Source organism: Nilaparvata lugens, chromosome 1 (assembly GCF_014356525.2).
Source record: "Nilaparvata lugens isolate BPH chromosome 1, ASM1435652v1, whole genome shotgun sequence".
Taxonomy (NCBI): Eukaryota; Metazoa; Arthropoda; class Insecta; order Hemiptera; family Delphacidae; genus Nilaparvata; species Nilaparvata lugens.
In genome coordinates, this window is record NC_052504.1 from 26,402,355 (window position 1) to 26,430,111 (window position 27,757).

The 27,757-nt window shown below is 36.8% G+C and overlaps 1 protein-coding gene across 1 annotated transcript; it reads right to left on the reverse strand.

The window, feature by feature from the left end:
* Positions 1-172: 172 nt before the first annotated feature.
* On the reverse strand, positions 173-27,757 carry LOC111053212 (homeobox protein HMX3-like). The gene is made up of 5 exons (XM_039423686.1): positions 26,879-27,757; positions 24,378-25,135; positions 9,086-9,231; positions 4,540-4,850; positions 173-2,389 (listed from the first exon to the last, which is right to left on the reverse strand). The coding sequence occupies exons 2-5, from the start codon at positions 24,665-24,667 to the stop codon at positions 1,850-1,852; spliced, it is 1,287 nt and encodes a 428-aa protein (XP_039279620.1). The 5' UTR covers positions 24,668-25,135; positions 26,879-27,757; the 3' UTR covers positions 173-1,849.

Sequence of the window (27,757 nt, forward strand, 5' to 3'; positions counted from 1 at the left end):
TGGTGTTTCTGTGCAGTAATGTCATTTTTTGACGCATGCAGTAATGTCATTAGTTAGTTAACGTTGAAAGATAGAATTATGGAATAGTTTTTAATCCTCACTACAACTATTCCAACTGAATTCAAGTTAATGATAAGATGATGTCAGGAATAATAATCTCAGTAAGAACAAATTTTGCATCCTTGTTACTCTTCATATTTTTATCGAATACAGACAAATACAATAAACATGAACTGTACACTTCAGGCTACTAGATATAATACTGTGTATATGATAAGACGTTTGGTAACTTTTACAAATTCAAATTAAATCAATATAAGACATATTTATCTATCTTTCACATACAATGGAGATATTTCAACACTATTCATCCACACATTTACACAAAATATGATACAAATACCTGTACATTCTGGAACTATATTTTTGAAGTTCAAGAGTTTTACAAATGCTCATCAAATTCAATTGTACACAAATTTATAGCAATGATTCTCAAAGACATTGCCTCTCATATCGCAAGAGTATAACAATGGGTTGGATTGAAGATTTAAGAACGGAAGAAGCTTCTTATCGTTTTATATGAAAATATGGATTTTTGTTGTATTAGGCTACAATTTTTTATTTTGAAGATTTTGCAAGCAGACGTTCTCCTTCCTCATTTTAGAGATATAAGAATTCCATCCCTCTCTATTTATTTGTGTCTTGGATACGGATTATGAAAATGGAATAATATTGATAAAAATAACACCTGTAATAATTAGTTTCCACAGTTTTTATTATGCATGAGAACTGATAATATGTAAAGTATGAGATGTATGAAGTTATCATGTAGCCTAGTAATGCTCTGCATACTACATTATAATACATTATATTTTATATTGTTATACATTATAAACAAAATGAAATATCTGTAACATTAGAACTTTTGTAGCAGTCGAATTAAATGAGGGAAACATCCAGAAGGTGGACTGATAAATTCCATTTCAATCCAATTATATCGCAATAAAACTTCCAAAGTCAGTGATTCCTTGAAAATGTAAGTTTTGACCAATTTGCATATCCTATCCAAATTGGAATTTAATTAATATTGTGTACAATTTTAAGTCAGGGAAAGTTTTGAACAGACAATCTTTTTTATTTACTTTGACTAGAATCCATTCCTCCGAGATAATATCACCAATTTACACTTTCAACCGAAGAAAATAGAACAGATTAGATTTCCTTTGATCGATATAATTATAATAAATTACTTAAATAGTCCTATGTCACATCATCCCCGAAAGTTTAACCCTACATTGCGAAGGTGCACTTATAAGAAATTACTGTCTATTCACTGTACAACAATCAACCAAATCGTTATCACGATATTATGTCTTCATAGTAATCGTATTCTTCGAACAGTTTCTTGAATATCGAGAGGAACGGCATCAAAGCATCAGGTTTGTTTCATTAACATTTGATTAACACTCACGCTTATTTTACTCACAAATTAGTATTTCCATACGAAAGTTAATACCTAAGACATCACGCAATCACTTTAGCAAAAAACTCGATTCCGTTTTCCTGAGAACAATAACTGATAACGCGATTCCTTCTCATCGATTTAAAGGTTCAATATCAGATGAGAAACACTCCATCGACAAGTCAACACTGAATAAAGCCTTAGCTGAACCATGAAGCCATGTCAGAAGTAGCACAAAAAAGCTTGTGCCAGCTAGATTCTTGAAGTGATCACGTCCATTGTCCAAATTGTTAATATTCTGCCACATGCTTGAGGTTCAGATCGATGCTTGTTTCATGTGAAACCGAATCTTTGGTTGAACTAGCTGCAGCTTCATGCTGAATGATCTCAGACGATGGTAGGTAGGGGGGCCCTGGTGGCGACCGGACTGGGGGGTAGGGTGGCGGTGCCGACGCCCGAGGTGGGCGTCGAGTGATGATGATGATGGTGATGGTAGTAGAGTGACGGATAGGCCGCCGCGCTGGACGCTGTCGAAGGAGGTGGGTGGTGGGCGGGGGAGCCTTCGTGATACAGAATCGGCACACGCACCAAGCGCTGCGCGGCGTGAGCCATATTAGCTGCTTCCAGTTCGGCTGCCAGCTGCCTCTTCCACTTGTTTCTTCGGTTCTGGAACCAGATCTTCACCTGAGTCTCGGTCAAGTGCAGACTGGCGGCCAGACCTGCTCGCTCGGAGCTCGACAGGTAGCGCTTCATGTCGAACGTCGACTCCAGCTGGAACACTTGGCTCCTGCTGAACACAGTTCGCGTTTTCTTCTTCCGCTTACTGTTGTTGTTCGATCCACCGCCGTTCATGTGGTCGTCCTTCTTTCCATCGTCCTTCGAGTCAAAGTCTTCCTCAGTTTCCTCCACTACTTCGTCGTCTCCTATCTGTAACAATACAAATAGAAATCTATTATAAAAACTCATCAGGTCAATTAAATAGAATCTAGCGATTGCCATTTCCAAGTAATTTTCAAGCAAATTCAAGGATTCGAGTCAGCTGTATAATCTTCTTTGTCTAGCTAGAACCAATAACTAATCGCTAGTCACTAAATTCTAGTTTTTATTCAATTGACCCAATGTAACAGTTCATTTCTTTTTCAAATGTTTTTCTGTCATTGATTGTTGCATAACAAATCATATACAGTCAGATTTGAATAAGAAGATTATATTTAACACGTAGAGATGGAGATAACTGATTATCTCTGCAATCAGGACGATTAGTTGAAGCAATTAGCTTTGCAATTAGTGGGAGTGGCTGTCTTCAAAGGCAAAACGGTTCCAAATCGCTCAGATTAGATAAGCGCCGTATAGTGAGATCGTCTAGCATCTTACCGTGTCATGTCTCTCCTGTTGCGACGATTTTTGCTCTTGAGGCCACCAACAAGGGGCTCCCATATCACTTTTCGTTCGGGACCCACCTAATACTATTTGAAAAAACGTTATCCCTCATCCATCGGTCGTCATTATCATCATCGTCATTATCATAATTATCATCATCGTCATTATCATCATCATCATCATCATCATCATTGTCATCATCATTATCATCTACATCATCTCTTTCATCATTAAGAGACCGAGCCTGGGACTTGTGTGAGTGTCATCCTGAAGACAAATTTATCAAATTGATCTCTAGTATTCCTCCATCATCCATGCTGACCCTCTATAGCACCGAGCTCCTCTTCGATTCTTATTTTTAAAATTGACCGACGGATATAAGGTAGTAGGTAGTATTTCAGTATTGTTTCAATGATTATGATTGACTGCTGAAATTATTGGGTGATGATAAGTAAACTACCTCAATTGAGAGGCTTTTGTTCATTTAATGGATGTCAAAAACACTATTATCAACAATAAGGAAAAAGCTTGAAAATATGAGATCGTCTAGCAGGGAACGCGCCAACTAGTCTCCCCGACAACTAGTCTCCCCGACAGTAAAGCTCCTTTTAAAACCACATTCCAGGGGATTTACTGATGGCGTCAACTAAGCTCCTGAAAGAGGTGCTTTACTGACGGGGAGACTAGTTGTCGTCAGCGACCGAGGAGCTCAGTTGTCGTCTACGGACCCGACAACTAGTCCCCTCTGAACCAGTAGGGTATTTACTGTCGGTGTGACTAGTTGACGCTAGCGTGCAAGGAGCTTGATTGTAGTCACCGAACCCGACAACCAAGCTCCTCGCACGAAACTATTTTGTGAAAAATCTCTATAAGGAAGTTATGATTGATGTTAAAAATTAGAAATTGATTTCCTGAAAAATTTACTTTTATTGACTTGAAGGATTTTCCTTGTATGCCCATGATCATTACGATTCCACTTGTCAGCTGATTGATTATGAATAATTCTATAGCAATGGTTTACAAAACATCCCATGGCGTGGGTTGCTTTTTGTGGATTAGCGTGGGTCTACTTTGCGGCGTGCCTTAGGACTCGCTGCCACACAACCCTTTACATTAATTCATATTAGAAGGAAATACTATATTGGAAAATCAAGATCAACTTTGATCAATCATAATTAATCAAAAGAGTATAGTTACAAATTAATGAATATTTATTCAAAAGTGAACAGTGTCAAATCAATGTAGAATTAATCCTACAATTCACATTACATGAAAAAACCAAAATATAAGAGTATAAAGTTTCAATCTGAAATTTTGAATGCCATAAGTTGAAGACTAAACAGTAGATCAGAGTTTTGCTTGATGATATATTATGTTATATTCTATGCTTACAAGCAGGAATCACTTGCGAGACATACAAACTCATTTTGAAACTGCTTTCCAATCCAATAAGGAACATTTCCAAGTCAGTTGAATTCGGAAAGATAAATAGTTTTTTTTTTTTTAATTCTATGTTTGCAGTAATAGGAGTGACAACTCCAACAAGCTTTTCTTCTAATAACCGAATTCATAGAATTATATTATGGCAAAATATACAGGTATATTTTGCCAGGCGATTTCCTGACGCCTGTGATCAAAATAGCGAGGAGACTAGTTGTCGGGGAGACAGGTTGGCGTCGACCCGTCTAGCATCTTACCGTGTCATCATCGTGACTGCGATGGGAGGAGTAGAGATGCTTCTGGTTCTGCACGTGGAGGAGACCAGCGGTGGAGAGGAGGGCGTCGTTGTGCATGAATGCGGGTGCGAGCAGCGAGCCGATGGAATGTGATCCGCGGTAGGGAGGCTCGTCGCCGGTGCTGGAGGCGGGGCTGGAGGCGAGGCCGGGACGCCGGTCGGGGGCAACAGGTGACGTCGCGGAGGCGGCATCCGCTTGGCAGGCAGACGCTGGCGCTCCGCTGTGCGGCGTACTCGGGCGGCTAGTCTCTTCGTTGGTTGTCGTCGAGCCTCCTACAATCATCATTATACGTTTATCAAGCGACTGTAATATTTTTGACAATATATTTAGAAAAACATGAGTTGTTGACAGTTTATTCATCCATCTATTTTCAACTTTTATGAAGAAACACTCATCACTGAAATGATTGGAAGAGGAAAACTCTATCCTAATGAGTTTAGTTGCAAATGTAATCGTAATGATGTAGATTCTCTGATGTCCTCCTTTGGAATAGAATTTGAAAAAAGATGGTTAAGAAAAACAGTATAACAGGGGTACTGAGAAATTACAGGGAAAATAATTATTAGGAACATTAAAATAGGTGGGCATGCTCATTCAAATTGTTCTGCAAGATCCAACAATTATTTCAAGAGAATAGAGTAGTTCAACGGAGTTAGTGATAATGGAAGAATGAATTTGTTATTTGATTTGAAAGTGATTGATAGAATTGGAGAAAGTATATCCAAATAAATGGAGAAAACATATCCAATATGAGTTTTGGGCTGGTGCGAGTATTATTCTTCCTTATATTGTTGTGTCTGATCAAATAAATAAATAAATTATTTGGAATATGTGATGTCAGAATTACTAAAAATAACAGAAATTAGATTGTAGGCTGCCTAATAGTTCCGAGTCTGATTCCATGATGATCATCAAAAACGTTTCTGTACCGTTGATCGTTGTGAAAGTGCATAAAACTTTTGGGCACAACATTTTGGTGCCGTCTATAAAGACGAAAAGTTTAATGTGGCTGCTTCCTTCTAGCGCGTATGGTTTTACACGAACAAGCATCATGAAGATGAAGATCTCATAAGCTAAATTCTCTTGTCGTAAGTAACCAGTTAGTCCACCTGCTGGAATGATAATTATCATTGAAGTCATTTACGAGTGAAAATATCAATTTAAATTGTTATAATTACACAAGTTTATGGGAGAACAGTTGTATTTAATATACGAGAGCGATCAATAATCAAACTTATCCAATTGTAAAGGCTGAGTGGGTTGGCTATACGTACGAGTATAAGTTAACGAACACAGAAACTTTCAACTGCTAGTATAAACTAGGCTCACTTGGCTTCTAGGCTATTGATAGCTGAAGTTGAATTGTTCCAAGCAGAGAATAGTTGAAAGTGGTGAGCTAATAGGATTATTTTGTTAGCTTCGACTGCCCACGTTTGTAGAAAGCGGTTCAGAATTATTAAAGTTGTTGTAAGAATGATTTCTGTGAGCGAGTGCAACTTGTAAAAGGGGCTTCTCGGGTGGCCTGCCGTAGAGTGACTGCCAAAACAGCCACTAATGGCTTCCGACTTATCGGGGCTTCAACTAAGTACCTCTTCTTTCAATTCCTTCATCAAACTTAACAAAATTGGGTGTGATAGAAATATTATGATTCATTGTGTTGAAAAAACAAAAAAAAACAAATCAATAACTGTCACAAGCTGAAGATATGCATTTGTTTAGACTAGTAGTACCACAGAAAATAGAAAAACCCGTTGTTTATTACTCCGTGGGGATACCAAACTGATATTATCATTTTGATAACATTATTGTTATTGATGTAATGACAACATTATTGATCGTTCTGAGATTTTCCTTTGGGGTGGGTGATCAGACTCAGGCAGTTGAAATTTGAAACAAAATCAGATCCACATTCACATGATAATAACTTGATTCCTCGTACCCAAGTTCACCTACCTAGAGCCTATAAAGTAATATAATAGAGAAGCAATAGCGTAAACAATTATGCTATTATTTCTCTATGGTAATATCAAGAGTATTAAGCTTTCTGAATTGCTTTAAAATCCGTGCGCTTATGGGAATTTGAACACATGATTACGCTAACATTAGTGGCTAAGATGGATACACAAATACAACTAAAACTTAAATCATAATGACTACACTAGTTTTTATTGAATATAAGTATCATTTCAACTTAAACTTCATCATAATATAGTCGGGGTTCTTAAATTTTTTCTCAAATTCCGGGAATATGTAGATTTTAGGGGGATCTTTTAAAATAGGGGGAAATCTGAGAAGGCAATATGAGATAAGGTACAATCTCGTTTAGCCAAACCCAGCTTATTAGGAATCCGGATGGAATTTTGGATAAATTTCGATTATTTTCCAACAATTAACTGTGGTTGAAACCACAAAATACATTTCTAGTTCAATTTTGATAAAAATATAACTATTATAAAGTGTAAAAATTATCTTCATGTTATTGTGAATTACCTTCTGTTCAGAGTAAAGAGAGCTCACATTTGTTCCAGTAATCCAGTACGTTCACTACGTTTCAGTACGTTCATTGATTGTTGTAATTACGTTTGTCTTAGTGATTTGTTTTAGTACCTGATTACGTTCAATTCTTGTATTTCAGTACGTTCATTGATTGTTGTAATTACGTTTGTCTTAGTGATTTGTTTTAGTACCTGATTACGTTCATTCTTGTATTTCAGTACGTTCATTGATTGTTGTAATTACGTTTGTCTTAGTGATTTGTTTTAGTACCTGATTACGTTCAATTCTTGTATTTCAGTACGTTCATTGATTGTTGTAATTACGTTTGTCTTAGTGATTTGTTTTAGTACCTGATTACGTTCAATTCTTGTATTTCAGTACGTTCATTGATTGTTGTAATTACGTTTGTCTTAGTGATTTGTTTTAGTACCTGATTACGTTCAATTCTTGTATTTCAGTACGTTCATTGATTGTTGTAATTACGTTTGTCTTAGTGATTTGTTTTAGTACCTGATTACGTTCAATTCTTGTATTTCAGTACGTTCATTGATTGTTGTAATTACGTTTGTCTTAGTGATTTGTTTTAGTACCTGATTAGGTTCAATTCTTGTATGATTTTCCCAATTCCCCGGTTAACCCTAAATTTCTATTAATCGAACCGGCTCCAGTCCAAGTTAATCCTCGTTATTGAGGTTTCAATTTTTTCATCGGAATTTTTTCAGCATTAAAATTAACTAAATCAAATATCCTGATGCTCTACATGTGATATAATATCTACTAATAGATTCGCATAATCCAAGACCAAAGTTTAGTTCAGTCAAGGAACAAGTGTTCACATAATCATATTATTGGAAGTTCAAGTGAAAAGCAGCAAGTAGAAAAACAATTGAAATTTGCTTTCTAAGTCGAGTGAAATTACTGTTGTTGTTCGCTAAGCGGATGAGTGCGTTGTTTGGAGACTCGGACATCCACACAGAAGCCCCGTCGATGCAGAGTGCACCCCCTTATCGTCTTACAGTTGCGCCTATCACGTAAGCCAATTGTGTAAAAAGCACATCTAGCTATAACCGTTGTACGTTTCTCCTTAGTCAGATCACCAAATTAAGTGATACCCGATGAATTTAATGTCATTCAACTCCTCTGTTCAGAAAGAGGCCATACATCTGACTGTACGTAAGCCTAGCCTCTGCGTTCTTGTTTTCGTCGTTGAATTCCTCTATTCAGCAAATCCGCTATCGATTGACGACTTGATCGCTGTGTAATCATAAATTGCCCTCGAGGTGTCAACTGTAGGGGCTCTTATCCTGTCATGCATAACCTCGTTTCCACTGTAATCCGAGTTATCAGGGGTCGATCTTTTTGTATTATCTTTTTATATTGACTCTAGAGCTTCTATGGGAATATTATCAAAAAATATAAAATTTTCTCATGAAACCCCTATTTGTCAAATGTATTTGATATGACTGTATAGATGTGTGATAAACCAATAAGGAAGTAATCAATCGCAAAAAATTAATGGAATTAGGGAAAAAATAAAAGAATAGTCAATGAAGAATTTCACTGAACATGATTATGAGCTGTCTGCTCAAATGTTTATTGCATTTTCTAGATCTTGACTTGACTACAAATTGCTTCAGCCTTGTTATAAAATGTTGACTATTGTTTACAATTATATAGAATTATTAAATAGTTTGACAAAGATTTGAAATCAGCTTCTTACACCATAGTTTCGTCAGGAATAAACAGGCCTCAGTATTGACATTTCAATTGAATTATTGATATCAAATAATATCGATGTAAAGTTTGAATCCTAGTGAAACTATATCTACTTGAAAGATATGGTATACAGTATAACGAATATAAAATATGAAAACTGTATTTGATTTATGAGAGGGCGTGATACGGTCTCTATATTATTTTATGATTTACACACATGGAATCATTGTTATTGAGTTACATTACAAAGCTTGGAATTTGCTTAGTGTGGTGAATTGTTGTGTAGGCTGCTTACCAGTAGGACTGGAGGTACGTGGAGGATGCAGCCTCGACCAGGCTGCGTACCACGGCTTTTCGACAGCCGGAGGGTACACGGCCAGGAATGGTGACCTGCCACTGGCCGCCGCAGCCAGCGCATTGAAGTGCGACATCAATCCCAATCTGAAAAACAAATTCAAATTAATAATCAGAAGAACCAACAGAACAAACACTCCATCCAAATAGTGTCTTTGTAAGTAATATCTTCCCTACTGATAGCCATTTCAATTCAAAAGATTGTTGCGATCCCGATGGAACTCTACAACTAACAATGAGTGGCTTGCTACTATTCAGAGAGTTTTGCACGGTTATGCCGGGGCCCACTGGGGATTTGTCGACGGTTTTAACAGATTTTTGACGTGATTAGCTCTTGCAATTACGCTTGGATGGAAGAGATTCCAAGTAATTTGAAGCTTTCTCTTCTCTATAGGATCGACACTTTACCCTTCAATTACAGTATTAGCTTCGATAGCTTTTCAGCCGCTTAGACTCTTTTCAGTTCCAATAACCATCCTAATCGGAGTTTTATTTTTATAAAGCAGTAAAGAATGGTGAAAAAAAGTCGCCATTCCCCGCCGCGTCTCATTTAAAAATAAGTTTTCCTGTTTTATCGATGCAGTCCCAGTTTTACATGCCTCGTTGATATCACACATAATTTCATCATTCACCAGAATTTTATCATTGCTAATGCCTTATCGGTTTTTACAATTACGTGAAAATGAAGCTTGATCACGCAATTTTTTCACAGTTTTATACTTTTATTCCCATTATCCCATTATTATAATCAGTCTGCTACTGTGCAACTTTTTGCGAAGTCAATTTCTATTTTTCATCGAATAATACTTTCCCATTTCAGAATACACATGAATAACATTGAATAATGTGTTTACAGTGAGCTTTTATAGACAGTGCTAAGCTATCTTCGATGTCCAATTACTGAACAGCAAAAGTAAAAATAATTAGTTGGTCTATTGATTCATTTAGTGTTACTTTGATTCACGTAAACAAACGATTCACGTTTGTTTTATTTTCGGTGTTTAACAAAATTAGTTTTGAAGTAAAGTTTTTATTTTTTTTCTATAATTTGATCGTATTACCTTACTTGCTTACACGACTAGAGAATTATAATTGAAATTGTAATTTTAATTATAATTTAAATGATTTATGGAGATTAATTTTCATGAATTCCCTCGACTCATGCGACTCCCTCGACTCACTATACAGTACTTTCACTAAGAAGATCAAATACTCGTTGTATTAAAGCAATAATTTTCCCAGAAAAGATAATGGTGAAATTTTCCAATACGAAGGAAGGTACCTGCGATCATTGTTGGAGAATGGGAACTACACGGGCCTTCCATTCTCGTTGGAACCGCATCGATTCATGCAGAATGTTTTCCGTTACACTGAAGAGCAGTTATCGAATGTTGTGAAGTACGGGTAACAGGGGAGTCGTTTTTTGGGTGATGTTTTAACACGCCATGCAAAGTGGTTTCGAACGGTGAGCGTCCTTCTAGTTCAAGTGGCGTTTGTTTGCCTTCTCGGTCTCTTTTCCCCACTCTCTCACACTTTCTCACTCACTCTCTCTGCAAAGGCGCATAAACACGAGACCATTCATCCTGTTATGGGCTGGCTGCTTGTAGCTCAGGCCACTGAGCCTTCTTCAGTTCGCCTCAAGGGCCCGGTAACTAGCAATCATAATAGATCTACTCTACTCGCCCATACTACCCTTGTCGAACGCCTCTCTAAAAATCTCTTACTCCTCACCATAACTCAATCCCTCCAGAAGCACTACACCGCACTCAATTTACATCACAATACTGTTGGCCACTCCAAGTGAATGGTGGAATATCAGCTTGTTATTTCATTAAATGTAGCCTATACAAACTATTTCCCATGAAATATGTTCCAATACAGATTGGAGCGAAGTGATTGCTTGTGCAAACCAATATAAATTCTGTTCTTTATGAAGTCTCTTAAAAACTCGAGATTTGTAGCTATGAGTTTCGAGTCTTTGCTATTTATTGAATAGCTTAGAATAATTTATATTGAGAATCGTGTAATCATTTTGTACGAGAAGAGATGAAAAAGCTAATAATATCCAAGATGAATTATGAGTTACCGGTATCTTCAATAATTGAAGCAGGAAATGTTTGAACTCAAATTAGAATTTTTCTCCCTTTCAGTGAATAGCACATCTTACATACAACACACCTTATACAGTAGGCCTATAGATATTGTTTTATAAGATTCTTGATTACTTCCTTCTCTTTAAATAGATAAATAACATTTTATTGTCGAAAAGCCTTTACAGCATAGACAACGTCAATATATAACATAACAACAATAAGTTCAAGTCACACACTTCTACAGTAGTATATACACAATGCTCATGTAATGATGGTTAGGTTAATTTTAACAAATAGAATAACAACAACAATAAATTCATTTGGACGTTTCTACTATAGTATCACAGTTGAGTGATGGAGAGAAGTTGAACTTAGATAACAAGATAATCAGACTAACCAAAACTTATAGACAGGTACTAATTATTTACTAACATATATTTACTAGGAACTCATCAAATTCAGTCAATTTATAAAACGGATTTAATACTAGCCAACTGTATTTGTTTAAATATCTTTTGTGACACATTATGTAAATGGGAAGGAAGTTTGTTGAACAGTTTTTTCTGTGATCTCAAAACTATTAAGAGATTTTGTCAGTCTTTGGTGCTGTATATCAATGCGATTTCTGTACCTAGTGTTAATTGAATGAACATCACTTCTTAAATGCGGACAGGATAGGTTCTTACGGGTATAAATGAGGATATAATATACATACAAGTTTATCACAGTTGGATTTTTTGATTAATGAACAATGGTCTGCAATGCTCAAGATATGATGAGTTAGTTATAATTATTTAAGCTTTCTTTTGAATAAGTGGAACATCATTGATCTGAGAAGCATTACCCCAAAGGATTAGGCCATAAGATATTATACTATGAAAGAAAAATAGGCCGTTCTTAAATATTTCATAGGTACTACACCGGATAGACTTCTGAGCAAATGAATTACTCTGCTGAGCTTTGAGCTGATATATTTGATATGTGGCTCACATGTGAGATTTGAGTCCATATGAATCCCTAAAAATTTTACACTTGCTGGATTATTCACTGGAGGTCCTCTTTTTAAACTAAAGTCAAGTTGTTCAGTTTTACTGTTATTAAGATCAAAGCTATTTGCATTGAACCATTTCTTCTATTGTTTCATTTTTGGGTCGCAAATTAATTTTATCTGTTGAATAAGAAGCCAATTGTCGATAATCAAAGTTGAAGAAAAATGAACGGATGTAATCACTTTTAATTCCTGGTCCCAGACTTTCAATACGTAGGTGGTGCAAGATATGATTATGAAACATTTCATATACTTCCATACCTATTTCCAAAATATCTTAAATTCGACAGAGTTTCGAGGAAGTTTGTAAGTGGTTGAAAAGTTAGATGCTGCGCTTTATTGTGAAAGCGGTTGACTGATCCATTAACCATCTCCACCTCCTAGTTTTGAAAGCAGCTTAATACAATTTGCAGGTGTCTCTCAGGTTGACTCAACACAATATAGTGGATGATAAATGTGGAAGCGATTTATACGACGTGGTTATAAGCTGTTTAATGGCTCAAAAGTGGCGAAGTTAGCGAAAGTGGAGTTGAGCCTATAGGCTCACGCATTAGTTCAACTAGGGCGGTTTCCTAAGCCTAACTGCGAGATAACTTCCTTTCACTTAGCGAGTGAATCGGCTTAGACGCGTTTACCATGCAATTACAAATCGTTAAAAGCATTTTGATACCCCTCACCTCCTCTTCCAGTCACACCTTCCTTGTCCTTCCAATTTCGGCTCAACGTCTTACCTTGATTCTTCTCCTCTTGTCACACACTTCCATCGAACTTTTCTCGATTTTGGACTCTACATCCCAAGAAAATCGATAATTTATTTGTCTTCATATGATGATTCCAACTAGATTGTAGTATTATTGGAACTTGGAAGATCAAAGAATTGGGAAACTTAATCCTTTCTTAATTGGTAATCGATTTTCCAGAAGCTTATTTGAATATTCTAAATCACTCTCGTGATAGGGCGGTTTACTATCAAAATCAGGGAGAGAAACAGTTCTGGGTTTATCCTGTTGATTTCCTTCCAAGTATTAATATGGTTCTGACACATCAGAATATCAGAGGAAATATATTTGGGAGTTGAGACACTATCGGGGTGTGAAGAAATAGACATTCATCTAGTTCGATGAAAGCTGTTCAATCTATTCAAAACTGTTTAAAACTATACTATCCATCATCTATTAGAAGTCTCGCGAATCGGAGTAGATAGTTGTTGGGGAAGTTGAGAAATGCGTTGGTTGCGAAGCAGTTGAGCTGCTTCAACTGCTTTCGACCGCAGACGTGTTCTCTTGTTTGAGCATTGAAACTTAGTGGTTTGTGCGGAGTCTTGAGAGGAAAGCTCTTCGGATCGGTTTCGAAGTGAAAGAGCGGGGAAGATGGAGAGAGATAGATTGAGTGTTAGTTGACCCTTGAGATGAGGAATAGAAGAAGAAGGAGGTTTGCGGGCCGAGCCACCACCAGGGAGAAGTGGAAGCGCTTTCCGATGTTCCACCACTCAACTAAAGTGGCGCCGTCAAGTCACATCTTCAAGAAGGCAGTGGCACAGCAGCCAAACTTGTGCATCGCATCGCCTCGCTTTCCAGCTCTGCTCTAGTCTACTACTCGCATGAGAGCAACACTCAGAAATGCCCCCCCCCCACCGCACTGCTAGCTACACAAACTTCACCGCACATAACCTTTCATGAACCTCTCAAGGCAATAATATATCCAATAAAACTTTCTTTCTAAACGTTCTGCGCCACTCAGCTCGATATACGGCCCACTTTTGTCTCTCGCTTCTTCTGCCAGGCATAAACTTTCTTCCAAGTGGAATCACACTCTGTACATTTTCATAATGATTGTAGTTTTATAATCTCTTTCACCCATTAATTCTCGATCAGTTTTTAGGTTTGAAATAAATTGATTAATAAATTTCAAATATGAATCCTTGATTTCAGATGAGTAGGCCTATACCAGAAAAGAATCTATGGTTGATCATGTCCTTTTCCATGTTGATTTGATCAGCTTCATAGAGGCTTATAATCTGACTTCCGCAGTTAACTATAATCCATACCTCAACTGATTGGGATTAATGAAGAAAGAAATATATTCACTTCCATTTGATTTGTAACAAGAATTATTATTAACAGTCATTTGGAATATTCCCAGCTCTGGGAAGTGCAAAAAGTCTCTGAAGCGCATAATGTTCGGCCACCCAAACATCCTCTCATTTCAAAAAAATGCGTAATATTCAACAACAGAATTGTGAGGGTGCTTGTAAGCACCTGTGTTCATTTGCCACTTCGAGGTGAAACTGAACTAATTCAAAAAAAATACATAAAAACGGAGGGAAATACTGCAGTTGAGTCACAGCTAGCATGGCGGAGGGCTTTGCAGGGAGAGGTAGGTAGTGACTGCAGTGCTGTTACTCAGAGCAAAGCAAAGGAGCCCGAATGTGCCCGAGGCATGTTTCCAAGCTTATCCCTGCTCAACAAGCAGCAGTCTCCCCTTCTTCCCTGACCCCAATTAGCTTAATGTAATATACTCTGAGATACTCCCTCTCCCTTTCCGCGAGCTGATACATATGGAATACATATAACAAACCGTAATTAAACAGTTGAAATTATGTGGGCGACGCTCCTCATCACGCTATTCTCCCTTCCTTCCATATCCTCCCCCTTCCACTTTACCCACTCACGCACGTGTTGGTCACGAGAGTTCTTGCTACTCACTCCTCCTCCTCCTATCATCATCGCTTTCCTCATTTGCACGGCATTCCTCCTCACATGGCACCCTCTGTTAACCGTCCGTGACCACAACCGAGTAACGACTGAGACGGCCTAGCATGACAGCAACAAATTAATCTCTTGATAAACTCATAACAACTTGAAACCAATTATATTAACGAAGCTCCTGCTAACTGTTCACTTCTAGCCATTGTTGTATCCTCTTCCTTCCCTTCACGTAATCAAATATCATTCCATCAAGTAATTCACTGCTCTTTGTTTATCGCTTGTGGCTGGGGAATAATTGAAGCCCAAAATAATATAATTCTCCTAGCACCAAGTTTCCTGGTAATAAAATTCGTAGTTATCCTCGTTTTACAATTCTCATATTTATTTCCATGATATGTTGCCCACAGGGAAGCAATTCATACACACCTGAAACTTAAATTGAATGGTCCATGATAAGATAGATAATTTAATCATATAAATTATATGCTCTCAACTGGCTGGTTCAAACTCATAAAAATTACCTTGAATAGTTCCGTGTAATGAATAAATGAGGATTTTATGTCCTTATCCTTAATATAAAGGGGCTTCTGCTTATCAATCATCCTCGATATGGCAAAACCTTACTCCTTGACGAGAAGCAGTGGGACCTGATTAATGGAGACTACAAATAACAAATAAAATTAGAAATAATAGATGAAAGAACGCAAATTATCATGATTGTTTGATGGTTGTTGCAATCATAAACTGAAACAGTGGAATATCGACTGATTTTTTCCTGTTCTGATTTTTTCTTCAGTGTGGAAGTCTTTAAAAATATTATTTGATTCGCCAATCAACAGACGGTTCTGCTGTTTGCAGCGACGATAAAATCAATTTACCGACTGCACTCCTAATTGAAGCATCACTCAGTGTGTGCCGTGTGCGGATTTATTGAAGTAATAGTGAACAATCTCGAGTGTGACGTGTAATCGATTCCGTTCAATTACATTGGAATCAAAGCTTTGCAATTGAATAGGACTCATATCAGAACACCGGATACAGAGCAATGAAAAGGAAGCCTCTCGTTCACGTAGGGATTCTGCATGTTCTGCGCTAGTCGTATTTCCTCCGCAGTCAATAGAATGATATTAATTCATGGGATGATTCCAAAACAATTGTGACATCAAAAGGCTCATGTAATCATTCGACATGTAGTGGAGTTTTATCAGATACACAATCTGAAATCAATTATTATTACTGTCATTTCATTGCGGGAAGGATGTCACTTTATAATTGGCTAATGGTGATTGGTGGTATAATTCTCAAAACTGTTCTATTTCGTTTCCGGTGGGATGTCAGATTTTAATTGACCAAGGTATATATCATACAATGGTATAATTAACATGATATACAACTCCATCCATTGTAGCAAGACACATTATTGAAATTCGAGTAATTCCTATAGAAATCTCATGAAATATGAAGCTATTAATTTTCTTCCGATGAGGAAAAGTAATATCATTTGAAAAATGGGTAAATGAAGAAATGATTTATTCGCAAAATGACTTATTTGAAGGCTACTGCAATCATCTCCTATACCCACATAACTGGATAAAAAGATACAATGATCATTTCGGAAGAAACTCATCGAGGGATAAAAAGGAAAGAAGCCTGTTTATTGAAATGATAATCTTGGTTTAACTTCTTGTTCGAGCAACTTTCACTGTAAAATACTCAAACTGAGCAGTTTAGACTTTGAACTCATACTACAGTATCTATGAGAAAATATATATCATGATGGAAGGGAAAATGAATGTCGGATGGACACGTTGATTTGTCGGTCCCGGCTGCCTGAAAAGCAGTCGTTAGATCATGTCAGAGGCCCCAAAATTGATCAGTTGCTACCTGAAAAATCTGACACCAGACCTTAGCCAGCCAGTTCACTCGATATTATTATTATTATTATTATTATTATTAATATAGCATAGAAAAATATATTCTATATTACCGTATATATTATGTCTTATAGTGTCTCATTCTCAAACATCTGTGTATCCTCTTGGAGAAATCTTGCCAGCATGTGGATTATTAGGATAATCAATGGATATCTAGGTTGGAAAAATACTCTATGTTACAAATATACAAGGAAAAACAAGATGCTATTCACTGAGACTGAGGTTGATAAGTAGAAATTATTAAAAGAAATGTTGAAATAATCATCAGATCCATCGATTGAGAGTATTGGAGACAAAATTATCTTATTTAAATTCATTTTCCAATTGTAGATTGGAGTATTTCCTCTATGTGTTGACATAATCCCACTCCTCTCCAATTAAGCTCTCAGGAAATCACTGTAGCTCATACATAGGCCTAGTAATATTAAACACAATCGCCGATTAGGTGTAGACACATCACTCTCTCAGTTTAACTCCAATTCTCTAAACATCGTTTAGAACTGAGTGAGTTTTGAAAGCGGTGGAGTAGATTTGGCATCAACAGTGAGGAGAAGTTGGAAGAGCCAACTGTGTGTATGGGTACAAGTGGGTGGTATCGATTGAGGAGCACCATTATGTCTCACTGGGTTGGCTGCTAAAGTTACAACAAGATCGAAGAGCTAATCTGGTGCCCTTAAGTGTTGTTGAAAATTTAATACGCTTCAATAGGTAGAACGGATGAGGGGATCGGCAAAGTCTAGAGAAAGATGAAGTGAAGGAGGAGCACAGCACTTAACTGGTTGAAGTTTTGTGCGAGGAAGATAGAAGTGTTGATTGCTTGAAGTTTAATCAGGAAGAGCTCTAAGAAGACTAAACACAAGGAAAGGAACCAAGACGGAGAGAGCTCAACCCTCACTCCATATATACGAGCTACTGAGAAGCTTTGGTGAGCTAACGAGCAGTGGGTGGAGAAGATCTTATGTTCCCCTTCAACGTTGTTATGGCATTGTTTTATTCCCTTAGCTTCGCCAACTATCCTGGTAACTTCTCGTTGATCATGAGGATCCCATAGGCTTATTCTGTTTACTCAATCTACTCCTACCGAATAATGCCAATCGCATCGATAGTGTGTCGATAGTATTGGAGATGGAGATATATCAATAAACAAACTATGCTTATTTAAGTTTTTAAGACAGATCTGATAAAAGATTTTGATTTTTGAAATAAAATTCGTTATTCAAAACAGATGGAAAAAGTAAGATTGGAATCTATCTGAAAAGTTAACCAGATTGCACGAATCATCTGTATTGAGTTTGTCCTCTTAAATATGAATAATCTTCCTGTTTCATTTGTAATTCAGTAATCGCATAGAATTTCACCCCAAAGTTTGGTGATTAGCTCTTGGCCATACCAATCATAATTACATTATTCTCCTGAATACCCCAAGTATTCATCACCAATCAAGCCATGAACAGATCAATTTGATAAAAAATAATTATTCTTGAAATAATTCTTCTTTGCCGGTAGTGCAATATTGTAATTGAGAATATTTATTCTATTAATTAGAATTCATATAATTCCAATAATTTTTATTGCAAATAAATTTAAAAGTTTGAAAAAAATATTCCTATCTTGAAAAGGATTCCTATCAGATAATACACTTAAGGTGGTCCATGAATGCTGAAATATTTTATTACTATACAAAACCGGAAAGATTTTGTTCTCAGTACGGTACAAGCATAGGGTTTGATACTCCTTCAGATGAGGCTTGCTGAGTAGTATTCGTTATATCGTTACGACTTTCATTTACAATTATATCGATCAGTTTGACATCAATAAAATGATTGTTAAAAAATGTTTTTTTCCATAAGATTGTGTTTATGGAGTGGTATGAAAAGTTTCAATACACTGTGTAAGTATCCGAAACACGAAAGTTTGCTGGTGATCACCCGCCCAAGCAGGTTGTAGAGTGATGAATGGAATCGTCATTGATTTTAGTTGAACCATAGAGAAAAGAATGCGAAAGTGTCATCTAGCGAAAGTAAATATCTTGTCTCTGGTTAAATTCAATTTTGAGCTTCTCGGCCATATTGAATGTAAAATCAATCAAAGTGAGGGGTGATGAGTTGAAGGGTTTTGAAGCTGTTTAGCCAGTCATGGCGGGGATTTGAGCTGGTGTGATGGGAAGGAGAAAAGTGGTGCGTGAACATTTATGAATAAATAAACGTCGAAGTGCCTCCGCTAATGTAATATTCAGACCAGAAGACTTAACTTAAATGCTTCGCATATTGTGAATGCATAATTTAGTAACTCCTCAAACTTGCAACTCCTGCTTGAATTAATCGAGGAGAGCTCAACAGTCAACTACGGCTAGGAAGGAGAGGTAAAATCAACTGGAAAAGAACTCTTCTCGTCTGCGCTGTTTAAATATAGATGAAATTAATCATCCAGCCAGTTTCCCCCAATATTTTGTTCTCTTTGGATTTTATTTGAACAATAGAAGGAATCTGTTCCTGGAAATTTAAAACATAGACGGAGAATACACCAAGAATGAAGATTTTCTATCCTCTCCCTCACTCTAATACACCGGCCTCGGCTTTTTATTCTTAGCAGAGTGGAATCACAAAGCGCGTCATAATCCTTTTTTAATTATTCATACTAATTGCACTCTCGAACAAAGTGCTTGAGACAAAAGGAGATAGAATATCAATGGAATTTGACTCTCCTCAAGAGCGCTATTTGATTACTCTTTTCAAATATTCATGAAACACCATATCAAAATTGAAAAGTCTTGATCGTCGACGATTAAAAGGAATCTTTAATGGAAAAATCACTCTGGCATTATCAGCAAATTGTTCGCTGTGATTGTAGTATCAAAAAGTCGATAAATTAAGTTTAAGGAATTCAATATTCAATCGACATTTTTGATGTGTTTTGAAAACTTCTGTGGAATTCACCATACAATGACTCTCCACAAGTAATTGAAGTTCAATGAATATTGGAGGTTTCAAATGATTTCATCCATTCTATTGGATGAATAAATAGTAAATTATATAAATTGTTAATCAAATCATGAACTCACATAACAACTAGACTGTTTATTTTAAGTTAAGATTGAAAGCAGTTTTGGGCGAATGCCTGTTGTTTACACCTGAATTGTATCCGTCTTTAAATAAATAGATAAATGAATAAAGATGGAGACTGATCTATGTATCATCAAATCATGAGATCTCGCTCAAGAATTGATGCCACTGGGTATTCATCGACAAAGAACATTAGCTTTTTCTAACGATCAAATACGGAACAAGCAGTCTCGTAGAAGACATTCATAGTTGAGATGATAGCTCAATTACTGTTTGGTTGCTGCTTGAAATGACAGGAGCATTCCCCAAGCTATCTACACTCACTGTTGAGCCGAGCGAGAGCTGGATGAATATTAGTGGTGTTCACTGTATGCTGTATGGAGTGAACGTTCCACTGAATATTTATGAACTGGATTCACCGCAACCCGCAACCAGCCGCCAAAAGCATTCAGCTGAAGAGTATTGCTGATGGCTATAAACGAGCTTGTTCAAACAGAATATGTCAGATAAACCGTCAGATTATCTGAGTTGTTCCACGACTGCATACATTTTGTTAACGAAACTTGCTTCTCATAGCTGACAGGCTTGTTCAATAACAGGCATCATCAATCCAACAAGATGAATATTGTTATTGTGCCGCTGAATATTGTTACTGCTTCGCAGTTGAAATGGAGAAAATAACGGGACCACCGGGAAGTCAGCTGACGGTTGAGTCAAAAGTTTGAGCTGACATTAAACACTCTTCTTTAATAACTTTACGGAACCTCGGCTTATTAAGTTCGAATGATGATGATTCTACTCTCGAAAACTTAATAGACCCACAAATAGGGATATTACAACCCTGTTGAACGTAAAAAAACATAGTTCAGATTGAGAACTGCTGGCAGTAAATGCGATATCTGGTATTCTATTAAAATAAGGTAAACTAAGAAATCACTAGGCCTATAGGCTCTATAGGAGAAACATGTTTATATTCCACTATAATTTAAAAACAATTGAACAAATTCCAAATTGTAGCCTATGATATTTGACTTCTTTATCATAATGATAATCTTGACAATCGATTTTTTTGAAGAATTATAAATATTGTATCCAATATTTTTTGATCTTTTTCCTTCACGACACTGTAAAATATTTATGTTAAATATTGGATCAAATCTCTTTTGAACTTTTTTTACGACAACTGCAGCCTCATTTTTAATAATAGATATTAAAAATTAATAGTCACGTGTATAGCGCTTTTGGCTTTTTAAATCCATTTTGAACATTTTTCACCCTTTCTAAATTCTCAACACATTCATTTTCCATACGTGATAAATAGTTTTCAACTAATATTATTCAAAACATTAGACTGTGCTGTCGTCAAAAATGATTATTAACATGAGTATGGAATCCATCGTACATTGCAAGTGATTTTCCTCAATAAAACTGCAATTCTAGATACTTAGAACTACTCAATCTTCAAATGAACAGAATGATCCGTTTCCAGGTAACTTTCCTTTGAATTCTCCACTACCTACTATACCTATTTTGGAGAGGGATTCAAGTCTAGTTTCTTGAAAAAATTATTCGTACATCATGTGGAATCGCTTGCCACCATTACGTGTTTTGGATCAAGTTTTCAACTTTTTCAACTATGAATCAGGTATGAACATTAATGAAGAAAAGCATGATTACTAGCAGAGTATTAATATGTGTCTAGTGTTGGCAAAATATACTGTAGTGACTACAAACTTTTCAAAATTTTGATAAGAGTGGTCGGGCGGAAGATTGATAATACCAAACGCAATGATTAATATTTCACGTAAAGAATCAACAGGATACTCTGAGAGTACATTAAAATCGACAACGCTTAATATTTTACAATGAAGCATGCTACCAGCTCGATAACACTCTGAGAAATTTTCAGTGCCTTTTATAAATATACAGGTTCTAAGTTACAGAGTATGACACTTTACAGAATGAAATTGTACCTGAGATTATTACTAAAAGCTATTATTATTAAGTGCTACTATAAATAATTCAATTATTATTTAAAGCGAATGAATTCGCTATTATTAGTGGCCAAATTACATGGGTTAATAGGCTAACCACATAGTCCTAGTCCTGGTCCTAGTGTATTTTAGAGAACAAAATATTCCGTGACGTTTTTGAATAACCTTTCAAGAAGGTTTCAATAATTGTAATTTAGTTCTACTCCCAACATTATCAATTGCTTGACTATTGAAATGTTGCATTCACCGATCACTTCTCCACCAAATTGATAAAAACAGTTCGCTCCGATTGTATTAATTTATGAGCTAACCTACAATATAGAATATTGTAGTGGCTATCCATATCTAGTATTTAACTCTCAAAAAGCTACTACAACCTATCGTAATCGATAGCATGAACAATCTTCAGCGATCAAAGTCACACAAAAACTTAAATTATTTACCAGTAAAATCAGAATATTGTTTGTATGTCAAAAATGTCATTCTGGGTCGAATCATACTGCAGAATCTAAAAATTCACCCCGAAGATTTCTATGGTAGAACCAATTCAATAATGTAGTCTTCAACGTTAACAGGATTCAGGAGCTCAATAGTTATTCTAATGCATTCGATACATAAACCAGTATATTGATATCGAGAAACATTTCGTCCTGATAAATTGAATATATTGTATACAAGCTGGCCCGGCGAACTTCGTACCGCCATGCATCTCATGACAAACCTTAGCTGGATGCACAACTGAAGTGGCGCGATGCGGCATTTTGCATCCAGGTGCTTCTGGCTTATTGGTTTTAATGGAAGCACTCACACACACTGAATCGGGCATGGCATGGAACGTTGTGATGAGTCAATCTCTATTAGATCAACACTTTGTACCACTAAGCCGCGCCTCCTCAGGTATGCTTAGCCTTAGCTTAATCTGAATATGTTAATCTGAAAATTATCCAACAATCAGTATTTACTTGTATATCTCAATATGGACTTCCTATGTGCTTAGTTAGTTAGTTAGTTGTGCAGCAGTTTGTATTTTTAGATATAGTTGAATGCAGCTTGCTGGGAAATTGAATGGTATATCTCCTTGCTGCTTATTTTCCCGTGCATATTCTGAATATACAGCATTTCGAGTTCTACGACTCAAGTTTGGACGTCGTTTGTACCGCGGCTTTATTTAGAATTAAAATTTTGTGAGTCAGTAGAAATAAAATAGAAGAATCTTGTGTGGCGCACTCACACAACTTTCCTTGCCATTATGAAAATTGATCACCTGACGCTAGTGTTCAAGCGAATCTCAAGTCTACTTATAAACAAAGATCTGAGCCAGCTTTTGACAGGACAATAACGCTGGAGACATACGAGGTCTGCTATCTCTTTATAGTAAATGATTTAATAGAATCAACAGTTGCCAACACTTTGCAATTGAATAATCACATTTTATCGAATTTCAAGCTTATTTTCTATTTCAGGTGGAAATGTTACTGAACATCAATTGTAGAGATTTTCATCCTCAATCTCTTCCACTTGAATGTTTTTGTTTAAATTGTATCTAAAGCCTGATGATTGGGAATCTAAAATCAAACTTTGCATAGATGGGGCGGAGCTCCTGAAATTTTCACAGATATGCGACTTGTGGCAGTTGATAGAGCTTATCGACGACTATAATAGGTATGAATTTGATTAGAATCGTTGAAGCTGTTTTCGAGAAAATCGCGAAAAACCCTGTTTTTGACAACATTTTTGCCATTTTGGCCGCCATATTGAATTGCATTTGATCGAAATTGTTCAAAATCGATTTCCATTTATAGAGACTACTCAAATAATAATAAACTTTGAATGGAATATTTTCTGCAATGCTTTGATGACAGTAGCCTAACAGACCTACCGGTACCTATTGAAATTGTTCATTCATCTGACACATTAATAGCATAATATAATCAGTCAAAAGCCGACAACAATGTAAAGACTTACGAGATTATAGAATACTACTTATCATCTAAAAGTTCAATTTCAAAGCAACGACTGTAATCGTGCGGTATCAACTAAGTCGACATATAACTACTATCAATATAGACTACAATCAATATAGACTAATCAATATAGACTACAGCCGTTAAAACACACAGCCGTTGCGCGGCTAGACTAGTACAGTCGTCGCTTAGGAATTGGACCTTGATTCGGAAAAGCATAGCATAGATAGCAGGAAACAGATTGATCGAATGAGTGCATAGATTAGCATTAGAGCATTGCTAGACGTATTGTTGAACTTTGAAATGAAGAAAGAGTTAGCGTGAAGAAGCGGCTTCATTTATTGCTAGAGGTATTGTTGATAGGCTCTATTCCTAGAGGTATTGTTGAGCTTTGAAATGAAGAAACCGTTAAAATGAAGAAGCGGCTCACCTGGAAAGCATGGCGGAGTCTGTGGAGCAGGGATTGAGGGCAGCCGCCGCGGCCAGATGGGAGACGTCGAGTGGCGCGGTCGGGTTGTGCTGCGTCTGAGCGTTCTGCTTGCCGCCACTGCTCAGGATGCTCGAGATGGAGAAAGACGTGTAGGAGCCGTTCTGCGGCTTGGTCGTCTCCTTGCGGGGAGCTGCGCCCCCTCCGGGCACTGCAACGGGGGGAGGGGGGCTTGACGAGTCCTTGTCCCTCTCCGGACTGCTCACAACGTCTATATTCGGCGAACAACTCATATTCGACACGGCGACCTCACCTTCTCACCTCAAATTGTTCGTTCCCTGCATTTCTGATTACAACTTCTTTCAAGCTTTTCTCTTCCACTACCAAAAAGTGATGACAGATTTTGTCCAACTATTTATGATAACAATTTTGTGAGTTAGTCTATATACGTAAGTTTTGTTGAGAGCTATGTTTCATGTTGTATGTTATGTTATCCCGAAAGCAATGCAACTACAGTGTAAATTTTATAACCTTTGCTTCGCCAATTCGTTACTGCACTGTTACAACATTCCTTCCTCTCAACTTCATTTATATTCCATGGTCGATGGTTAGTATCGTCTGTTACACAGATTTCAAGTATTATCCAAGTCGAAAATAATTATGAACAGTGAACTTTAACAATTATTCTTGATAACTGCTTTGAAATAAGACGCTGCTACTTGAATTGTATTTTCACGTAATAGTTGTTCTGGAGTTCTCACCTGTAACAGAAAATGAAATGCGAATTAGGGGAATATTTTTTAAGTTGTTTATATGACATTGTAGCTTTTGAATGTGGATTATATCATTATTATAGAGAACGATAATATTGATGTTATTTTGTCACAAGTCAGTTCTATAGAACAGTATGACTACAAGGTACGACTTTTTGGGCTACTTGAATTGCGGAAATGGAGTTGTCGTGATATGTATTTTCAAATGTTCTGAGTGTAATAAAAAAGGTTTTTTCAAGGAGTGTTTTAAATGAATTAGTTATCGGACCGGCCGATAAAACTGTCAGGCCTCAACTTTAAAAATTTGCTTAATGCGGCTCAAATTGCCTGCAACGACCAATCAAATAGATGAAATGCGGAGCTGATATTTCTGATGGATGATGATTTTGTGGGTCTTTATGAGAAACTTCAAACGACATACTATACGTTTCAACTAGATTATACGATCGCAGTTTTTTAAATTTTATGAAAAGAAAAACGAGTTGAAAATTTAATGACCGCATAACAAAGAACGAGAAAAACCAAAAAGAATCCAATATTTCCTCATGTTGATCAATCTTATTTGTCTTTTTCAACCGTATCCAATCAAGAAAATATCTCCAAGGGGTAAATCAATGAAGATGTTAGATAGAAATATTTCTATTGAAATAGAATTTTGATATTACATTTATTTAATGACTCAGAAACACTGTTTTATCAATAAGGTTCTAATAGGCTTCCGATATCCGATATTTTATGCGGACAGATAGAGGGAAAGTTCCAGAATAGAAAGAAAATGCATCATGATTTCTATAGCTTTTTCTCGTATAAGGAATAAAATGTTACATGATTAGTCTAAGGGAATGTAGAAAATCAAGAGGCTCTCATGGATTCCACTACTTAGGATACCTACTGAATATAATATAAGGTGGTTTAATTACTGAGCATTTTCAATTTACATCTGCTTCTCAAGTTCTACGCCTATATTTAATCGAGAAGAAAATTAGCATTGAAGAGTATGTTTATAACGATTGATGGCAATTTACGAGTCACTGTAATCAAATATTAATCATTTTCAACAGCCTTTCACAAGAAATAATATAATTTATATGGTATTAGTAACTTACAAGGAGTAGAAAACCAATGTAATGTCAAATTTTTGAGAGAATTCTCTTGAAAAATTAAAAGAAATCAAGCGTTCAAATAGATTGTATCAATAACAGTCATGATAGTGTATGAACTTTCAGATTTACTACAGTTACCGTCAATACGTTTTATTGTTATTTGTATTCTGAGCCATCTATAATTGGAAAGTACTGAAGTAAAATCACTCCAACAGAGAATAGCAGAAAGTAAGGGAGATTAAAAGGGAATGACATTCACAGGTGATGTACCTATTCCAATCTTGCGAAAAGGAATCTGAGTAATAAGAGACTAATTCTCTAATGAGCCCAACTATCAAGTTTTGATAAAAAAGAAAAAAATCTTTATGGATCGGAGTTTGGAATTATGAATTTAGGATCGAAATTTCAATTAGAACTGATAAGGAATTGGAATGTAATTTTGAACAATGAATAATTAAACACTGATATAAAAGAATAAAGTATATTCATATATTGTCGAAATATTTCTACAAATTTTCTACTAGTCGCCCCAAATGGATTACTGCAAGGCGAAATGATAGCAAGGATTATACTCAAGGTAAAAATTATGCCAACCATGCTATGAAATGTTTACTTAGTTGTTACTTACGGATACGTGAGATTGTGAGAATGTCCAATAATGACAGTTCCTCAGCACATGTTGCTGTTGGAAAAATGAGTTGATCACAATAACTTGGAACACTGAGCACACAATTTGTGATACGCGGCCGATTTCGTATGATAGTTGGTAGTTGGTAGTGGCGCGATGCAATGGGGTGCGATGCGATGCCGATGACAGGCGAGCAAGAGTCGAAGAGACGGTGGTCGAAATTTGACTGAAGCTCGCCCCCTTCCGATGTCGACTACCCCAGCGATGGCAAGTGTAGTGCCGCTGCCGCCACCGTATCTATTTCGTGTGGGGTGGTATCGGCCAAGTGGTGGGGAGGGGTGGCTTGAGGAGAGGGTAGCGTAGCCAGCCACAGATAGAGGGAGGTGAAAATCCCTTTTGTTCAAAGAGAAAGGTTTTTACAATATCATCTTTACCGGGGTAAAATCACTGGCACAAAAGCCGAGTCGCAAAGATTACAAAACTCCCTCAAGATATGTTCTGGCCGGGGTGTAACATAATTTCATCCCCCCTCTCCAACCACAACTCGAGAGTTGAAAATTGGAAATGTCAACAAGGCGGAATTGAGACGCGCAGATCTTCGACGACAGGAGATTTCCGCCCTTAATCTCCAGTTGATTTAAGGGTGATTTTCGTTTGAATGTTGCCAACACGTCACACGCCAAGTTATCCGCTCGTTTCGGGCCGGCGTAAACCGTATCGCCGAAATTATTTAGGTCGATAGTCCTCTGCCCGACGCCCGAATAAAAATTCCTCCCTCTTTCATCGCTCTAACCCCTGTTTTATCGTTCTAATAAAACTCACCCCTATTTATAGCTGACGGAGAAACGAGCCATAACGCACGCTGTTCCACCCGACAAT